The 18,097-nt window shown below is 35.6% G+C and overlaps 3 protein-coding genes across 7 annotated transcripts; 2 read left to right on the top strand and 1 right to left on the bottom strand.

Annotated features, from left to right (window-relative positions):
- Nucleotides 1-275: 275 nt before the first annotated feature.
- Nucleotides 276-5,512, top strand: LOC113688010 (uncharacterized). 5 transcript variants are annotated; one of them, XM_072049117.1, is made up of 5 exons: nucleotides 277-1,342; nucleotides 1,424-1,507; nucleotides 1,615-1,767; nucleotides 1,859-2,002; nucleotides 3,177-5,512. In XM_072049117.1, the coding sequence occupies exons 1-4, from the start codon at nucleotides 497-499 to the stop codon at nucleotides 1,961-1,963; spliced, it is 1,188 nt and encodes a 395-aa protein (XP_071905218.1). In that variant the 5' UTR covers nucleotides 277-496; the 3' UTR covers nucleotides 1,964-2,002; nucleotides 3,177-5,512. The 5 variants fall into 5 exon arrangements, with proteins under 5 accessions (XP_071905219.1, XP_071905218.1, XP_071905217.1 ...); XM_072049116.1 differs by lacking the exon at nucleotides 3,177-5,512 and adding an exon at nucleotides 2,889-3,001; XM_027205585.2 differs by lacking the exon at nucleotides 3,177-5,512 and adding an exon at nucleotides 2,540-2,884.
- On the top strand, nucleotides 5,438-7,336 carry LOC113688011 (multiprotein-bridging factor 1b-like). The gene is made up of 4 exons (XM_027205586.2): nucleotides 5,438-5,574; nucleotides 6,288-6,371; nucleotides 6,802-6,884; nucleotides 7,036-7,336. Exons 1-4 carry the CDS (start codon nucleotides 5,442-5,444, stop codon nucleotides 7,153-7,155), a joined length of 420 nt encoding a protein of 139 aa, XP_027061387.1. The 5' UTR covers nucleotides 5,438-5,441; the 3' UTR covers nucleotides 7,156-7,336.
- A 1,657-nt stretch (nucleotides 7,337-8,993) lies between these two features.
- Nucleotides 8,994-12,776, bottom strand: LOC113688494 (tubby-like F-box protein 7). Its single transcript, XM_027206311.2, has 4 exons — nucleotides 12,231-12,776; nucleotides 11,353-11,440; nucleotides 10,140-10,269; nucleotides 8,994-9,805 (listed from the first exon to the last, which is right to left on the bottom strand). Exons 1-4 carry the CDS (start codon nucleotides 12,657-12,659, stop codon nucleotides 9,229-9,231), a joined length of 1,224 nt encoding a protein of 407 aa, XP_027062112.1. The 5' UTR covers nucleotides 12,660-12,776; the 3' UTR covers nucleotides 8,994-9,228.
- Between the last annotated feature and the right edge of the window lie 5,321 nt (nucleotides 12,777-18,097).

Raw genomic sequence — 18,097 nt, 5'->3', positions numbered from 1 at the left:
TTAAACCATCCCATTTGGTTTCTTAATTAATTAATTAGTAATTTTAGTCTTATTATTAGTGTTACTTTTTGAGTATGTAAATTTCGAATAATGCATATTGATATGAAATTATGAAGAGTTTTTTTTTTTTTTTAGTGTAAGTAGGAGGACTCGAATCCGAGACTTCTTACTTACACTTACAAGCAAATATTGGTTTTTTTTTTTTAAAAAAGAAAGTATCAATCAAGCAAAAAAATTGAACGATAAAGATTAAAACAAAAATGACATGGATCGAAAGAACTAAACAATTGAATAAGGAATAAAACCAGAAAAACGTGAATTGCTAAACTCCCTAAACTCTATGGCCTATGCCATGTCTGTCAGAGAGTGGTGCTTCGGCTTCCTGTAACCGCCGTTCCACCGAACATCGCTTCACTTCCGCCCATTTGGAAATCGATTAAAATCCTAGTTTTTTCATCAACGATTCCAATTTTCAGTCCTTCATGTTCTGCAAGCAATGGATCCAGACTATGAAAGAAGATTGATAGACGAGGTGATTTACCTCCACTCGTTATGGCACCAGGGGCCGCCTACTAGACCAACCCAACAGCCCACACCATCTGGCCTTCTCCATCACCCCTACAATCCCATACAATTCAAGAGGCAAGAAAGAATTAAACCCGCAAGCAGGAAAGGCAGACAGAACTCCGATAGAAAACAATTGCAAGAATCCCAGAACCCAACTCTATTGCCTTCTCCAGCTTCCGGAAAAGAATGGCCTTGCAATCCCACTTCTAATTCACCTCCGGCCACCACCTCCGGCTGGGGAACAAGCTGGCCGCAGTCGAGTCCGCAGACCCTTCTACCCTCCTCTGCAGAAAAAGCCAAACTTGCAGCCAGTCAGGCTCAATTTAAGGCTTTGCAGATAACTGAAGAATTTTTTAAGTCTGGCGATGATGATGATAAGGAGGATAGTGAGGATGATGATGATGATGATTCGCCGGAGGAGGAAGAGTATAGGTTTTTCTTTAAAGTATTTACAGAGGATAGGGAGTTGAGGGAGTATTACGAGAAGAATTATTATAATGGGGAATTTAATTGCTTAGTTTGCGGTGGTTTGGGGAAAAAGTTAGCCGGAAAGAAGTTTAAGGATTGTGTTGCTCTTGTTCAGCATTCGATTTCAATAGCCAAGACGAAGAAGAGGAGAGCTCATAGGGCTTATGGGCAGGTAATTTGCAAGGTTCTTGGATGGGACCTTGCTAGGCTTCCCACCATTGTCTCAGCATTGAGCGAAAAGCGTGAACTATGTTTGCAGAATTCACGCCAGGGTGACGTTGAGGGCCAGGACAAATGCAAAGCGCAGGTACTTTATGTTTCGTTGTCATGCATAATGATGCCCTGTTGGATATTAGTTGAACTCTGCAACCTTGTGAACATGTTTCAGGAAAAAGTTTGTAAAGGAACTGAGGGTAGTTCTGTTGTCCATGAAAATCAGGACAGTCAAATGGATGCTAGTAACTCAGGGCAGGTTGAGTGCGAGACGTGTACTTTATGCTGTGTTGTCATGGAATTTGCATGTGAAAGAGTCCTGGTGGACATCCGCTAATTGATACATTTCTTTGGAATGTTTAACAGGCAAATGTTGGCAGAGGAACTAATGATGTTTTAGTTTCTCTGGAAACTAAGGAAGCCCTTGTGAATGTTAGCAAAGGTGGAGAATATCCGCCAAAGGAGTGTGTTTGCACTGAAATTTTGCCAAATAATGGTGGTGAATCAGCAGATGCTAAGGTTTGTTAAACATTGTTGGTTTCTTAGCAATGTCGATGCTGTCCAGACAACAGTTGAACTTTTTATTGAATTAAGGTGTTGTATGCCGCAGATTTCTTCCTCTGGAGCTGAGGCATCTGATAGTCCTGAAGTTTTCTGCCAGACAATTCCAGAGACTCTAGAAAATACAGAAGCTGGACTGGTCAATGATGGATGAGTTCTCTACTGCATGCTGGCATCCACTGTTTTGTCCAAGGTCGGTCTGGCTCTTTTAAGTTTGTTAAATATTTGCATTGTGAACTATTTTGCAGATGAAGAATGTACTGGGGAGAATTTTTCAGTAATTGATAATGGATAGGTTAAAGTTAGGCTTCCTTAGATCTCAAACCAGATTAACTAATAATCATGTTCTTCAGAATTCTGACCATTGTTGTAGTGGATAGCCTGTAAGTTGGCTACTTTATGTTTCACTCTGAAGCATGTAGCATTTAGTATGGATTATCTGGTTCCAGGTTGACCTTGTGAATGTTGATGCGTCTCCATGTTTGTGTTTCATGTTGCACATGAATGGAACTTCTCGATGTTTTCTTTGCCAAATAAAGTTTTTATTTTCAAAAGAAGCAGAAAAGATAATGCAATCAGACAAGGATATGGTCATCCTTTATACAAAAATTATCCTTTTAAATTGCTAGCCTACTTTTACGTAGCTACTTAGAAAAGCATAAATCAGGATATAGAGAGAGAGAGTGCATCATTCCTAGAGACTAATGAAGCTACTTTTTTAGATGTCTAGATGTTTTAGCAGTACTTTAGCTGGAGCACCAACAAGCCAGAGAAATTGTCCCTTGCTGGACAATTTATTCAGGTTGAAAGTTGCAATACATGCCACCTATCTATTCAAGCCACCATCAGTTTCTTTGGCCATCAAAAGAAAGTTTGTCAATTCCAGTTTATAATACAGCTGACATGCTAATTTCTGGAGTTTTTTGAAGATTGAGTTCATCTACTTGCTTGCTTGCAATTCATCTTGGTTTCTGTTATTTAATAGAGTGCATGTGGTCAATTATAAGATCATGAGATGCTCTGTAGTGACATGAAACTACATTTTCCCCAATTTTTAACTTCCCAAATTTCTAGTGCAGAGCTCTTATTGATTACCTGTTCCTCTTCATCTCCCCTGTTTTTCATTGTAATCCGAAATGGGAATGGTTTAAAAATATTTATAGGACAACTATCTCCTTCCCCTCCTAGATTTTGACCTTGGCTTTTCTTCGTTTGATTGGTACTGTCTTAATTAAGTTAGCAAAGGAAACCCTCGAGTTCATAATCATGACAGTAAAATGGAGAGTGCAGCAGGCTATTGAACTGCCAATATACAGTTCAGTATGCATTTCCTTCAAAAAGGATTCAACTGCTTCTTTCACCATCAGGTGTGAGACTCGTATGCATTTCCTCAGCAATCAATCAAAAGGTGCGTCAAAATTTTCAACCGGGGTACTACAACAAAGCCCAGGAATTTGTATTTTCATCAAACACGAATCCAGAAAAAATTGATGACATTTTGAGGTTTAATTTTGATGGTCTTGGATGACATTTTGAGGTTTAATTTTCATGTCAAGTGCAACATCAGTTATAAACAAGAAAATCGAACAGTCGCAAAGTGGAATATTGCTTAGATATATACTTATTGTACGTATACCCTAGAAATAGACGTGTACTCTCCCCTCCTTTCCTTTCCTTTCCTTTCGTAATCCAAACAAGGTGGATGGATTCAGATTTTCTTTACTCTCCTCTCCTTTATTTTCCACTAGAGTTCTTTCCTTTTCTTTCCACCTCGTTCCTTTCCTTTCTTGTCCTTCAATCCAAACGGTGCCTTAGTTCAAAATTTATACTCTCTTTGTCCTATTGTTATTGTCATATTTTCACTTTATTGATGTTCCAAAATAACAATCGCAATTTCAAATTTAAGACATGCTTTTCAATCTTACCATTTGAAAAAGTAACTTTTTAAAATACTAATACACATCTATCAAGAGATTATTTTTAATTCAGAGGATAAATATCTAAATTCACCAGTGCCATTTCATTTAGATATAATGATTACTATGTCTCCATAAAAAAGTTGAATTTCTAAAAAATGACCATAACATTGGGACAGAGGGAGTAATAAACTTGTTAAAGTCATTTTTTAAAATTTTTTTTTGATATATAAAAATTACTCTAAAAGCACCAATTTTGATTTTATACCAAAAATACTTTCGTGGCAAAAGTTCTACTATTAAATTCCAAGAATGATGCTCACCAAACATGTTAGCATTGCTTTTGTCTCCAAAAATGTTTTTGAAAAGTAAGGTTTCGTTTGGCAAGTGAGTTTTTTGGATGTTTGTCTAAAATTTTACTATAACTTAATGTAAAAATTTTTTAAAATTGCGTTTTTTTAATATTTTGAAGTGTATAGTTTAAAAATTTTGAGAAGTTTTTTGAGGTTACTGTAACTAAAATTTTTAAAAAACTTGCAGCAGACTTTGACAAAAAAACTTATATGCCAAACAAGGCCTAAATTATCTGTAAAAGCACCGCAATTTCAAAGTAGTCTTTAAAATTTTAGCTCCCCAAACACGTTAGCATTGCTTTTGTCTCCAAAAGCATAGTTATTAAACCCGACCCGGTCCGGCGGTTCGACCGGTCAACCCGGTGAACCGGCCATTGAGCCGGGCCGGTTAGCTAATTGGATAGTTTTGACAACTAAACAGTTGACTTTTCAACGGACCGGCGGTTCAACCGGTCAAATCCGGAGACCTCTTGCATTGAAGGAAATGCAACAACCGTTGCACCAACAACTCACTTGTTTAACATTTAGTCTTTTTTTATATTATATATTAGACTTATTCTTATTTTAATTTTCTAAAACATAATTTATTTGAAATCTTTTAATAAATTTTATTACTCCCCAGACTCTATAAATTATGAAATAAATTTAAAAAATAACATATCACATAATTCATTCTAAAGGCAAATATCGTTCCTAATAATTCTTTGCATTTAAAATTCATAAATAAATTAGATAATTATACTTAGATAAAATTTTATTCTTGAAATTTGATGGATTACTAATTGCATTTAGGTTTTGTTAATTCTTATAAGAATTAATGATTCTATAATAAATTAGACTAATTGAGCATTTACTATGACATAATTTATTATAGTTTTTACCATATCAAAAATTATGAAACATAATATTTAAATATATTTCGTGACCCACCGGTTGAACCACTCACCCACTGGTTGAACCAGTAACCCGTTCACCCACCTCTTTCGCCGGGTTCCTCTCCAGGCCGGATTTAATAACTATGTCCAAAAGTGTTTTTGAAAAGTAAACTATCTGTAAAAGCACCATCGCAATTAAGTCTTTAAAATTTTAGCTCATAGGTAAAGATTATATGAGATTCGGCGTTACCCAAATATCCACGTAAGCAGACAATCCCTAATTTGGACGCGAACTATTCCATTCCTGCTGATAGGTACCCAAATATGAAATATCTCCTCAACCAAACGCTCCAATATCTATATATAAACCAATAAGAAGAGGACAGTCACCCTCACCCCTCTCGCACAGTCATTGACGCTCAGAAACACGCACTAAACAATCGCATAATCCTCGAAGAAGTCTCCGACATAAAATTTTGACAGCGAAGATGGCCGGAATCACACAAGACTGGGAGCCGGTGGTTATCCGCAAGAAGGCCCCTACCGCCGCCGCACGCAAGGATGAGAAAGCCGTCAACGCCGCCCGTCGATCCGGCGCCGAGGTCGAAACCATCAAGAAAGGTATTATCCAATACGCTAGTGTCTTTTATTCTGCCTATTCTTCTTTTTTGATTTGTATTTTCTGCATGCGGATATGGTTTGGCATCTCATCTAGGGTTTTGATTTTTTTTTTATTCTACAAATTGTTTTTCCATTTTTCCTGTCTGTCTAACTTTGAGCTTCGATTACTGGTGAATCGGGAATTTGTATGAGTATTAGTTTGTTGTTAAGATGGATGTTTGATTTCTATACATTGATTTATCGATGTTTAATCCATATTTTTGTGTTAATTCCATTTATTGTTCTATTAGGGTTTATTCATGTAAGTGTTTATGCTTTTATCTTGTGTGGAATTTTGTTTCTGAAATGGTAATCAACATTCAGTTGATATCTGATTCCTGATTGTATTATGTAGTTCACGGATGTGTATGGTTGAGCATTCGTGGACGTTGTGTTTTGTGGTGATGTGGCTTTGGACTTCTGAAATATGTAATAATTAAATGTGTTGATGAAGTAACTTCTTTAGTGAATGATGGGGCTCTTCTAGATGTTAAGGCCAGATAATGCGGATTAGGAGTTTTGATAGTAAATGTATGTGTTACTGGGATACTCTCTAACTTTTCGTAATTTTGGTGCTTATTTATCAGATAATGAAGCTTTGGCAGTTGTTAAATTTTTTATTTGTGTAGCAAATTTGTTATACATGCACTCAATTGCTTTATTTTGTATTGCAGCTAGTGCAGGAACAAACAAGGCTGCCTCTAGCAGCACATCTTTGAATACAAGGAAACTGGATGAAGACACTGAAAATTTGGCTCGTGAGTAGGATCTTATCTCACTTTTTTAAGCACCCTACAGATTTTTTTATATGCTTCAGAGCTGAACATACTGCTGGGAACTACTAGATTTTAATTTTCTCTTCATTTTACTGTATGAAGGTGTTATTAGTTTTGCATAAGATATAGGAACCTACATTAGGATGTGCATGAGATCCTGTGAAGTAAAATTGCTGGGCTTGGTGTTAAAGGGACTTTGGGAGATTATTGTTTTCATTTCTCTTCTCCTTTCTTATCTGTTTTTTTTTTTTCCCTTTTGGGGGAAATTTGTTACAGCATTGAGGCACAATGTAGGTAGTCCTGCACAAGCTTTTGTTTTGTAGAAATTGATGTATGCTGATATGCTGATACTATGTTTCGGAAAGCCATTTGTCATCTTGATGTGATCTTATGATTTCATTTTTTTTTTCAGATCAGAAGGTACCAACTGAATTGAAGAAAGCAATCATGCAAGCTCGACAGGAGAAGAAACTTAATCAAGCTCAACTTGCACAGGTATCTCTTTTGTTTACACAGATTGACTTAAGATTATCACACCACTTAGATAGATGGCAACCAGATGTAAACATTTATTACCCTGAGTCAATTATGTGATGTGGAGATAAATGAGGAGCAATCATTTTAATCTATTGTTTCCTGTCTACAGCTGATAAATGAGAAGCCACAAGTCATCCAGGAGTACGAATCAGGGAAGGCAATTCCAAATCAGCAGATTATCTCTAAACTGGAGAGGGCTCTGGGTGTGAAACTTCGAGGAAAGAAATAAAACAATGGGAATGGAAGAAGCCAGTGTTCTGCAATGTGATTGTCGTTTGAGGCCTAAGAATAGTGGTGTAAATGAAACCTCCCCACCCCTTTCCGTTCTTACTTTGGCAGCCCTTTTAACTACTGTTGTGACTTGTGTCTCTTGAAACTATGGCTAATGGATGTGGCTCTTCCTTGTCAAATGTGAATCTTTGTCTTGTATTTGCCATATTTGCCTATTTTTCACAGTTATGATGCTTTGCATGAGTATTGGTCACGGATATGATTCTACTAGCATTTTTACCTGTGCTATGCACGGGCTTATATGTTAAATGCAAAGGTCAAAACTGTGTTACAACCAAATTAGCTATGATAAACTGATAAAGGTTTTACCAAGTATTTAGTATTTTGAATGCTGGCCAAAAAGTTTTCTTCATTTTAGGGGTTTCTATTGGGAGTTGCACCGTGTTTGGTTTCCAGGTGGAATATGTTAAAAAGTATTGGAAACACGAACCATGCAAGAGTGAAATTAATAGAAATGTAAAGTAACTATTTGTATGACAAGTTGGTTGAAGAGAACCTTTTTACGTCAAGAGAAATGAAGTAGTACTTACTATATAAAACTGAATGTCATTACATGTTTCTTTTTCAAATACATGCGTGATTTGTAAATATAGATGATTGAATGAAAAATAAACATGAAAAATGTTGATAGACGAAATTGTAGGGGCTTTAACAAAAGGTTGAAGTTGCTACTAAATGATAGCATTTCACACTTTAAAAAAGATTGGTATAGGTAAAATCCATAACAGAATCTTCATGCCCGACGAAAAGAATTTTTCTAGGTGTGTATAGTCGAGCAATACAGTAGTCACAATTTAGATCTCCTCAACTTTAATTTGGAAATAAATGTAGCTTTACTAATATATATGAAAATGAAATCAATAAAAGAAAAAAGGTCAATTTCATACAGTTTTAGGAAACTTGGGACTACTAAGATGAGTTTACAATTCGAGGACGAGAACACTTTTCTTAGCCACAAACAATTGAAAAAGTCGCGAATAATTGTGTACCTACTTAAGTTGGAGTATAATGGAAGGGTAAGATGAAAATCATTCTTCTCCGCTCCATGCAGTCATTTTATTTGCACATATAACATTGTAATCATCCAACATCTCATCCCACAAAATGAATCAAGAAACAAGTGCAATAATTAAGAAACCAAAAAACTGAAAATCTTCCAATTTCGAGCTCAGGCAATTCCTCCGCTTGAGCCTCTGTATACGTGTGTGAGTGGGCGTGCTCGCGTGCATGTGCAAGGTGTGTGCGCATGCGTAGAATCAAATATGCTCCAAATTCGCTTGGGTGATGTACTCTTTAAGATTTTATTTAAAATTTACGATAATTTATTGTAAAATTTTTATAAAATTTTTTTATGTATTTAAAGTGTGTGAGAAATATTTATAAAACTCCATCACCCATCACGCGTCACCCACCTTAGTCACCATAGTCACAAGCAACCACCACCATGTCAACCACTTTAGTCACCATAGTCACAAACAACCGCCACCATCCCCCTGCCCCCACACGTCACCCCTTCCGCTTTCTCTTCCCCATACCACCATCTGCCACCTTCCCCCACTCCTTCCACACCACCGTCCTCCTTTTCCCCTTCCTGTCTTCTCCTCCCCCACTCCTCCACCTTTCCTCTCCACCGTTTCCCCCACCCCCTATAAAACCTATTTCCCACCTCATGCGGTTGGGCGACATTTTTAGTCCAAATATACAAGTAGGGCGAGCCTAAGGATGAAGGCAAGCGGGAATATAGCATCGCAACAAAGCCATTCTACAATTTGCATATAAGAAACATTAAAGCTTTGAAATTTCAAATTGTTATTAAGATCAGTACATGATGATCATCAGATACTAAAAATTCCACCTTTGACTAACTTATCTATACAATATTATGACGTGCATTGACTTGGGAAAGGCAAATCAGAATTATCTGAAGATACTTTAAAGACGAAGCATATCAAAAGAGCCTCCTCATAAACGGCAACGGTAATTAGTCTCGTGGATATGGCGGCCGCCATTCTTACTCGCAGGCCAGTTTAGTGCCAAAACTGGTAAGGCAAATGGCAAATGCCTGGAAGGCTGACAAAGGCTGCCTATAGTCCATGGTGAAAATATCATCTCCCACCTTGCCAAACTGGAGAAGAACTGTCTCCTCGTCCCCTTTTCCATCTGGCTGGCTTTGATCCACTGTTGCAACGAGTTGAAAATTCTTAACTGATGCAACTGTTACCCTACCATGAAAATTCAAACACCAACATTGCAAGTGCTCGTGCCATCTGGGAGCTTTGTTTCTCAAAACAGTATAGCTCGAAATAGCAGACAAAGAACTCTCTGTTTTTGAATCACCATTTACTTTGTCGACAGAAATGTCCTCTGACCAAGGGCACTTCAGTGCACATACCATCCTTCTTGGACCTCTTGATTTCAGGAGGTTGAACTTATATGATACTTCTCCAATTTCAAAATTACCCGCTGGTACTTGGGGGCTTATCTGCTTGCTGGTAAAACGACGGCCAGCCCTGCTGCTTGATGGTTTAGCTCCATTGTGTGGAGGTTGGCTATCATAAATGGTAAAATTGGTGCCTAGGAAATCTGACCTGCACATAGAATCTTGGTGAATATTTTGCTCTGATCAAAGAAAGACCCTCTCAGCCTCACCGGTCAGTTTTAGATATAAATAATTTCCTTGATGCACACAGTCTCTGACTTCATTCTCATCTATGATACCCGAAAATTGGATTAGAGCATCATAAAAAAGGATATGAAAGGGAAAAATAGATCTGGTCCTAGGAATATCTGACATGCAAACAAACAAGAATTACCCAGTATAGAGTAAGAAATACAAATGCAAGACCTACAGACTTCACCAAAAAGGAAACAAATGTCTCAACTTCACCCAAAAGTTTTTGAAGATCGAACAAAAAAGCTAACCTCAGTTTTCCAACATAGGCATTACTTCCTTGAGAAAAATCATCAGGATCAAGAGATATTATGTACTCAGAGTGGGTACCCTTTCCATATCGTCTTGCTGCTAAGAGAAACTTTCCCTCATCCATGAATGCTGCCAAATAGCAAATTAATATAAAGATCAGATGATAATATGACTTTGGAAACCCGCAAAAAGAAATCTGGTCAACTTAATGCTCAAAAAACTCACAAAACTTGGGAACTACTAACACAAATTAAACGACAAACAACCTCTAAATCCGTTTGGATTAGCTGTTTTTGGGAGTGTTTTTGAAAAATTTTACTGTACCAGTGTATATCAAAAACTTTTATTATAAATATTTTTTGAAATATTTGATATATTGTACGAATGAAATGTTTTTTGAGTCATTTTTATTTGTGTATTACTGTAGCATCGTATTTGAAAAACTTGTTTTTGAAAAAACAGTAAATACCCATTCTTAACTACTTGTAACCTTTTGGTTAAAAGCAAGTTAAGGCCATTTAACAAATCTTCTGTATAATCACAGTTCTCTTATCCTTAGACATAAACCACTTTACTCAGCAGCTTTGCCAGTACTATTTCTGCAAAAACTCAAAATTTTGAAAAGAAAGCATGAACCAGTAGTCTGATGAAGAACTGAAATGCAAATAATTCCTATTTACAAGAAGAAAGTAAGGTAATCTCGAACGCAATCATGGTAAAGTTCTACCAGTTATTTGGTACAGCAGCACCATTAAGGAATGTGTACTAGACATGAAACCTGATAAAGGTAAATCAAAGTGAAGAACTGTAAGCTCTAATATGATGCAGCTCCAGTAAACAACAGAAGCAAATTGTTGACAATCAGGATAAAGTCATTTCCTAATGAAAATCACAAAGCAAAAGTCCATTCCATTAAACAAATGTTGCCACAGAATCAAAATCTAAACTTTTCAATCAAAATCAAGTCCTCCCAAATCAAACCTCCTTCATCCAGCAAAACAGGCAGGTGATCAAAAATGCCAAGTTGACTTGTCTAATAACAAAGGTATGTTCCACTGCAATAGAGTTAATTCTGCATTACAGAATATAACCTCAAAATTCAAGCTTTTACTAGTCAAACAAGTTTGACAACAACCTTGCTATAAAAGAGTCAATCAAGAACAAGCAAGAGCATCAGAAAATATTTTGCATAATTGTACACGCATCGCTTACATGGTGAAAGAGCAAGGTAAAGGCGAAATGTCCCATTCTTCTTGTCGCGTTTTATAAGACATTGAAGTGGAGCATCACGCGGCCCCGGCTGCACAAGAAATAACACTACATAGAATTGGTAACCAAGAAAAAAAAACACTCTTTTTTAGAAACATTGACTCCAACCGACAGTAATGAATGGAGAGCATTCTAGCTCCCAAGTCTCCATCAAAAACCAACATCATGAGAAAGGCTTGAGACATCAAAAGCTGAGAACGCACAGCCATAGATGTTCAGAAAAGCTTAATCGAGCCAAATACTATTTCGTTCAAGCTTGAATGAATTTTTTAACAAGCTTAAATTTGAGATCATGCTTGGCTTGATCACCATACATGCCAAACTCACACTATATTTTATTGATTTGAATCCAATTGAGCTCAAGCAACTTAGTTGATCTATCTTTAATTATCAAGTTTTATGCTTATTGGGCCAATCTTGAAGTTGACGGACACTAAACCTTCTTCTAGATTGGTTTAACAAAAGAAGTTCGTACAAGCTCAATTTCAGCTCATATTTAGCACCTACTCCCTAAACAAAAGAGGGCAGCACAAGAAAGTAATAACTCGGCTCGAACCATTAACCCGCATATTCTTTTTGAGTTGCAAATAATATACTAAAAGATGCAAATTTTGGCTCTGACGAACGAAATTCCCAAAAAACCAGAACTAGTTCCAATAAATTCTACACTAAGAACCTTAAAAACTCATCTAAAAGGCAAGGAAATTGCAACATTAAAAGATAAAAAAAAAAAAATTCCAACAAAATCATATCAAGAGACAAATTGAAAACCAACACCTACACAATCCCAATAAATGCGCAATTAAAACCAGAGTTTGGACCTTTTTGAGGCAGGAAGGAAAGGTAATTTTGGCAGCGCCGTCAGGCTGACGAGAGGATGACGCCACAACATCTTTTGTAATCTCTCTCCAGCCCTTACAAACGCATCCACAAGCGACGACGTTTTGGCGGCGCGGCCACACATCTTCACTAGCCTCCACCCGCTGTATAATCTCACCTAACAGCTCCGGCAGCATACTCGACCACCGAGACGGCGTCGGAGCCATCTCTCCGGTACCCCAAACGGCAGCGCTTTGAAGATCCTCCCCTTCACCATCTCCACTTCTCATAACATTGTTACTATTATTGACGTCATAAATACGATCGCGATTTACACTATCAAAATTCTTCAGCTCTTTCACTGATTTAGAAGAAAGCGAGAAGGATCGATTCGAAATGCGTCGGGACAGAAAATTTCTTCGGAGTGACATCTCTCCTCTTCTTCTCTTTTACTATTGATGGATTCGTCGAATCGAAAAAGGAGAAAAAGCGCGTGTTTTATTTATTTGTGAAATAAAAAAAAAGGGGGAAATTGGTCGGGAAGTTAGTCTAGAGTGACGGTGATGGTGATTCTGTTCGAGTGTGACGCCCGAGTAACCAGACAATTATTAGCCTATTGGACACGAATTTCATTGGACGGCGATTTGGGTGAGTGGAATTCGATGTGAGGTTAGAATGAGGATTGTTTGTTTATTTATTGCGGGGACAAAGAAAAAGCGTGCTGTTCTACTTTGACTGAGTATTTTAAATACTAGTAAGTTGAGTCCAAATCCAAAATTGCAGTAAGTTATTGAACCACTGGTACTGGCAGTTGTATTTAATTCGATGTTTCTTTGCGGAAAAGGCAACTCGAGAATTTATTCAGTTTACTTGATTAAAAAGTCTTTTTTTAAAAAAAATAATAATATTCTCTTGTATTTATTCTTTTTTTTTTTTGCAATAATGAATTATTAATTAGTCTTGTCTTGTGTTATCTTCTTTTACTTTCATTTTTTTTTTTTTGGCTTTTATAGGTGGGATGAAGTGAAAAGATTCAGTTTAAATGGATTAAAAAATGTACCAACTACTTGATATTTGAATCGACGTCGATTCGGCATGGTAAAAATTTATTCAAAATTGGTTCACTGAGTAGTCAAGTTAAATTTAAAGAGTTTAAATTCAATAAAAAATTTGTTCAAATTCGATTCGACAACTACAAAATTCGTTAAAATAATTGAACAAATTTAAATACTAAAGTGCTAAATTTGATTAGATTCGTTTGCACTCGTTAGTTTAAGTGATGATTTGTCATCCAATAAAATTAGCCTGGTGCGGATGCGAGAAGAAAGTTAAATGAACAATGGCATGTGTACACTATAAAGGGAAACAAAAATAGGTAAAAGAGCCAAGGGAAATAATTTCTGAATTTAAGTAGTTGGAACTTGGAAGTTGAAATAATCGGCTGAAAATTGAAGAAGTTGACCGTCATGTGTATACTGAATACCGAGAGCGAATACTTTTCAAACTACAAAGTCGTATACAGAAAACTGGCGGTTCTGAGATTTGCGTATAGAAACTAGAAAGTCAAAGACTCAAAATATCTCAAGGTACAAGTCTAGTCCAACTGATTCATTGTTCAAAGCTGCATATGAACAAATTTCTGTATTCTCTCCTCTTTTCTGGAAGTAAAATCCAGCCATAAACTTGCTCAATTTAACCCCGTTTCTTCAACCTCCGGGCCAAAAAAAAAAAAGAAGAAAATATGGGAAACGAGATAGCTACAAAATCCAAAAGCAACGAACATAGAAAAAGAGTTTTGTTAATTTATAGGTTGTGATTTTTTAGAGAAAAATGCTGCTTTCTCTGTCCCATTGAAAATATTATACTTTTCTTTTTTTACTGTCCCAAAATATGTGTCATATTTGACATTTCTAATTACTTTATACTTTGAAATTCCCCTTATACCCTTCATTAATGATGCATAAAGACAAATGTGATAAAATTACTTTCTACTTTTTTACTTTGATTACTACATGATTAAGGGTAAAAATGAAATAAAAGAAATTTTTTTTTGATAAAGTATACTATGCATAAAAAATACACATTCCCAAACACAACTAAGGGGCTGCTTGTTTCACAGATTGGAATCGGAAATGGAAATGGAATCATGGACTCTGGTTTTGGAATTAAACTTTTCATTCCAATATCTAGCTTGGTTCACACATTGGAATTAGCATCATTCCAATTCTTGATGCTTGGTTTGATGAGTGTTTCGGAATTAAATGCAATTAAATTCCAAATTTTCCCATGATATAACAATTCTTATAAAATAAAAGAATTACACATACGACAAATTAACATCTCCATAATTGTAACTACAATAGTTATTAACTTTTTGATAAAACATAAGAAAATCATAAATTTTAAAAAAATTAATACCAGAAAATAAATGTAGTGGCTGCATTAACAAGGAGTAAATTCCCAAAAAGAGGGAGTTTTTAAACTAACTTCCCAAAGGATGGCGATTTTTGAGTCTCTTCCCAAAGGGTGAAAAATGCATCCAAGGAATGTGTTCTTCCAAATAAAAACGCAATTTTCAAATACGTTATTTTAATTTTCATAAATTTGTTTAAATATGAAAAATTGGTTAAATAGCACATAACATACCAGCTCTTTATGGAAAACTGGTAGGTTTTGTAGTATGTTTTGTACCAATTCTTTATGGGAAACATACCAACTCTTTATTGGAAAAATTGGTTAAATAGCGGCCAAAGGAAAACTAGTATGTTTTATATTTATAAATTAAATATGTGAAAGTCAAAAAAAAGAAAAAGAAATAGCGCATAAGATACCAGCTCTTTATGGAAAACTGGCAGGTTTTGTAGTATGTTTTGTGTCAACTCTTTATGGGAAACACACCAGCTCTTTATAGGAAAAACTGGTTAAATAGCGCCCAAAAGAATACTAGTGTGTTTTGTATTTAATATAAATTAAATATGTGAAAGTTAAAAAAAAAAAGAAATAACTCATAAGATACCAGCTCTTTATGGAAAACTCGCAGGTTTTGTATTTAATGCCCATAACTATGAAACTGAAAGGTATTTAGGCAAACAATTTTACAAATAGGTACAAGGCAACCAGAAGCCCACCCAAACTATACTAGTATTCACGGATCAAATAACCAAAATATCAAGAATCGATTGACCCTTTGTTTCTGAGCTTCCATTGAATGCGTAATTCAAGAAAACACAACGAGTAGCGTGAGTGGAATAAAAGTGAGAAGGTGATGGGTCTAGAGCATAGCATTTTGGTCCAGTTAGTATTATTGTGTCAGATTCCCTTCTTTTCTTTTTTATTTTTAGCTAACCAGTGAGTAGCCTGAAAAAACAGAGAAGAAGGAAGAGAAAAGCTTGCATACGGAGAAGAATATTGCAGAGGCAACGGAGAAGAAAATTACAGAGAAAATTGCAGAGGCAACGAAGAAGAAAATTTGGATAAGAGATGAAGAAGAAGAGAGAGAAAATCTGATGAAGAAGGAGAACAGAAGGTGCTGCGTGTGATGGAGAGAAAGAGAAAGTAGGCCCGTCATAAATATTGTCTGAGGGAATCAATTGAGGGTTTTGTCCCAAACCTCCCAATTTGCTCGGGAATGAAGGAAGTCCGATTTTTTAGAAATGATTCCAAAGATTGCATTCCAATAGGTTTAACTCAAGCAACAAATAAGGGGTTTATTTCATTCTATGATTCCCAAACCCTTTAACCAAGCAGCCCCTAAATATATGGCACGGAGGAGGGAGTATGAAAATATACCCTTGTGCGCTAATGTTGTGCTGAGAAGCGAGGACTAAGGAAATGCATGCAAGCAATAATGACTTCACTGGCTCGTTACTGTTATGCCACTGTGTATCTTTTTGGTCGAAAATTATATCGCAGGCTTGTGGTTTGGGAAAATGCATATTCTACTTCTAACTATGCTTCTGTTCCCTATTTCTGGTATGAATTGTTAATTGCGTCGCAGATAAAAAACTGTTTTCACATTCGCAAAACGATGTAGGTCATATGGTTTTCATTGTCATATGATCATGAAATGAATGGTTGAATATTTGAAGTACTCTTAATTTTCTTTAAGCAAGAATGTGCGGAGATGTGTATATACCGTTCGCGGGGTTAAAATTCTTTTCACTGATATGATGAACTAATGTCATAAGCATTGCCAATCAATTAATATCTCATTAGATTTACTGGTTTAGTAAATATATAATTGTCCAAGGGCGAATTGATGCAATTATTAAGTCAAAAATCTTGCAATCCCAGCATAGCTAAAGAGAATACATCTAGATACGTTAGCATTATTTTCTAGGCACATCTATTTACACTTGCATGTTTCGTTGACATGTATGTTTGCGCTCATGTTTCATTTTTTCACATTTATTTCCATTATTGCTATACATACCTTCATATATTTACTTGCTACTTATGCCTTCATATATTTACAAGTCTGCGCATTTATAGATGAAGTAATTTTATTTTGCACTTTTGAATTTATACACCATTCTCACCTTGCATCTTAAATTTTAATTGTACTCTAACCCTTCAAATTTGTGTCACTCAAATCCAATCAGTAATAGCATTAGCAAAACACTAATAGCTAGTTTGGGAATTTGGATTTGATAAGAAAAGGAAGAAAAGTGAAATAAAAGACCTTCTTTCTGATGTTTGGGACTCTTTGAGAGAGAAAAGAAAGGAAACCAGATGATTTGAATGGATGGTCTCTTGTTGCTCTAGTTGATAAAATTTTCTGCCCAAATGTGGTCAGAAAATGAAGGACAGTTGAGAGAGCCTAACAAAAATTTTCAAAATGTCCATTTTATCTTCAAATGTGTATCAAACAAATTTTTATTGACGTGTATATATATATATATTTCAAATCATCTCATTTCTTACCTAAACTCCCAAATAGCATTAAAATCTTTTTCCTTCTTTTTTTTTCTTGTCCACTTAACATCTTTCTCTCTTTTTTTTTTTTTGGGATAATATCAGAAACCTCTCTTGAGATTTCTCTTACTATCACTTGGTACTCTTAAGGTTTTAGAAATATCACTTACCTCCCCTAGTAACTATTACACAAACCAAAATATCTTTTTTATTTTTCAAATTTATATTTTGAAGGGGTATAACATTGTGATGTGGTAGTACAACAAGAAATTTTTTTGAGGTGATAGTTTTCTTAAAGTGAACAAAGTAGATTAAAAATATTTTTATTTAGCAAGTGAAAGAGTAGTTTAGGATTTTTAAAATTTTTTTTACACAAATAACAAAAGTAAGGGAGATAAGTGATATTTTGAAAATCTTAGGAGTGCCAAGTGATATTAAGAAAAATCTCAGAGAAGGTTTAGGATATTATCCTTTTTTTTTTCCTTCCCATCCTAAACTCCTAAACTAGCCATAAGAGATGCGAAGACTGTAGCCAAAATGTACTTTTCCACATGATCAATACACTAGCACCTAGTAGAGTAGTTGAGACTACATTGTATGAGCGATCCTTTATTTCGTTAGTTTTACTAGTGTTACTATTGGTTGGACATAAATGGAATAAATCTCAGAGGTTTGTATAAAAAGTGTCCAAAATTAAAGTTTATGATGTGAAATAAAGATGAGATACAAGTTTGAAGGGGCAAAATACAATTAATACAAAAGAATCGATCTTTTTTTAGTTGTTGAATCTCTCTCATCTATATAAATGCACATACGGTAATACATTTATGTATTGATCTATAAACGCACAATTAAAGTTCATACATATTCTCAAAAAGGTTTAGGCACTGCTTCCGGGAATATATAAGAATGCACGGAATACTATAAAACCATGCGGGTTTGCTCTTATGGGGTT

The sequence above is a fragment of the Coffea arabica genome, chromosome 5e (assembly GCF_036785885.1).
Source record: "Coffea arabica cultivar ET-39 chromosome 5e, Coffea Arabica ET-39 HiFi, whole genome shotgun sequence".
In the NCBI taxonomy this organism is placed as follows: Eukaryota; Viridiplantae; Streptophyta; class Magnoliopsida; order Gentianales; family Rubiaceae; genus Coffea; species Coffea arabica.
Note: the sequence above shows the minus strand (reverse complement) of the source record. Positions and strands in the feature narration are given on the sequence as shown.

Coding starts and splice junctions, on each gene's coding strand:
- LOC113688010 (XM_072049117.1), top strand. CDS start 497: ATGGATCCAGACTATGAAAGAAGATTGATAGACGAGGTGATTTACCTC. Junction 1,343..1,423: donor AGGACAAATGCAAAGCGCAG/GTACTTTATGTT, acceptor AACATGTTTCAG/GAAAAAGTTTGTAAAGGAAC. Junction 1,768..1,858: donor GTGAATCAGCAGATGCTAAG/GTTTGTTAAACA, acceptor TGTATGCCGCAG/ATTTCTTCCTCTGGAGCTGA.
- LOC113688011 (XM_027205586.2), top strand. CDS start 5,442: ATGGCCGGAATCACACAAGACTGGGAGCCGGTGGTTATCCGCAAGAAG. Junction 5,575..6,287: donor GGTCGAAACCATCAAGAAAG/GTATTATCCAAT, acceptor TTTGTATTGCAG/CTAGTGCAGGAACAAACAAG. Junction 6,372..6,801: donor AGACACTGAAAATTTGGCTC/GTGAGTAGGATC, acceptor TTTTTTTTTCAG/ATCAGAAGGTACCAACTGAA.
- LOC113688494 (XM_027206311.2), bottom strand. CDS start 12,659: ATGTCACTCCGAAGAAATTTTCTGTCCCGACGCATTTCGAATCGATCC. Junction 10,270..11,352: donor TTACCTTGCTCTTTCACCAT/GTAAGCGATGCG, acceptor GCTATTTGGCAG/CATTCATGGATGAGGGAAAG. Junction 9,806..10,139: donor GCCTATGTTGGAAAACTGAG/GTTAGCTTTTTT, acceptor TTCTATGTGCAG/GTCAGATTTCCTAGGCACCA.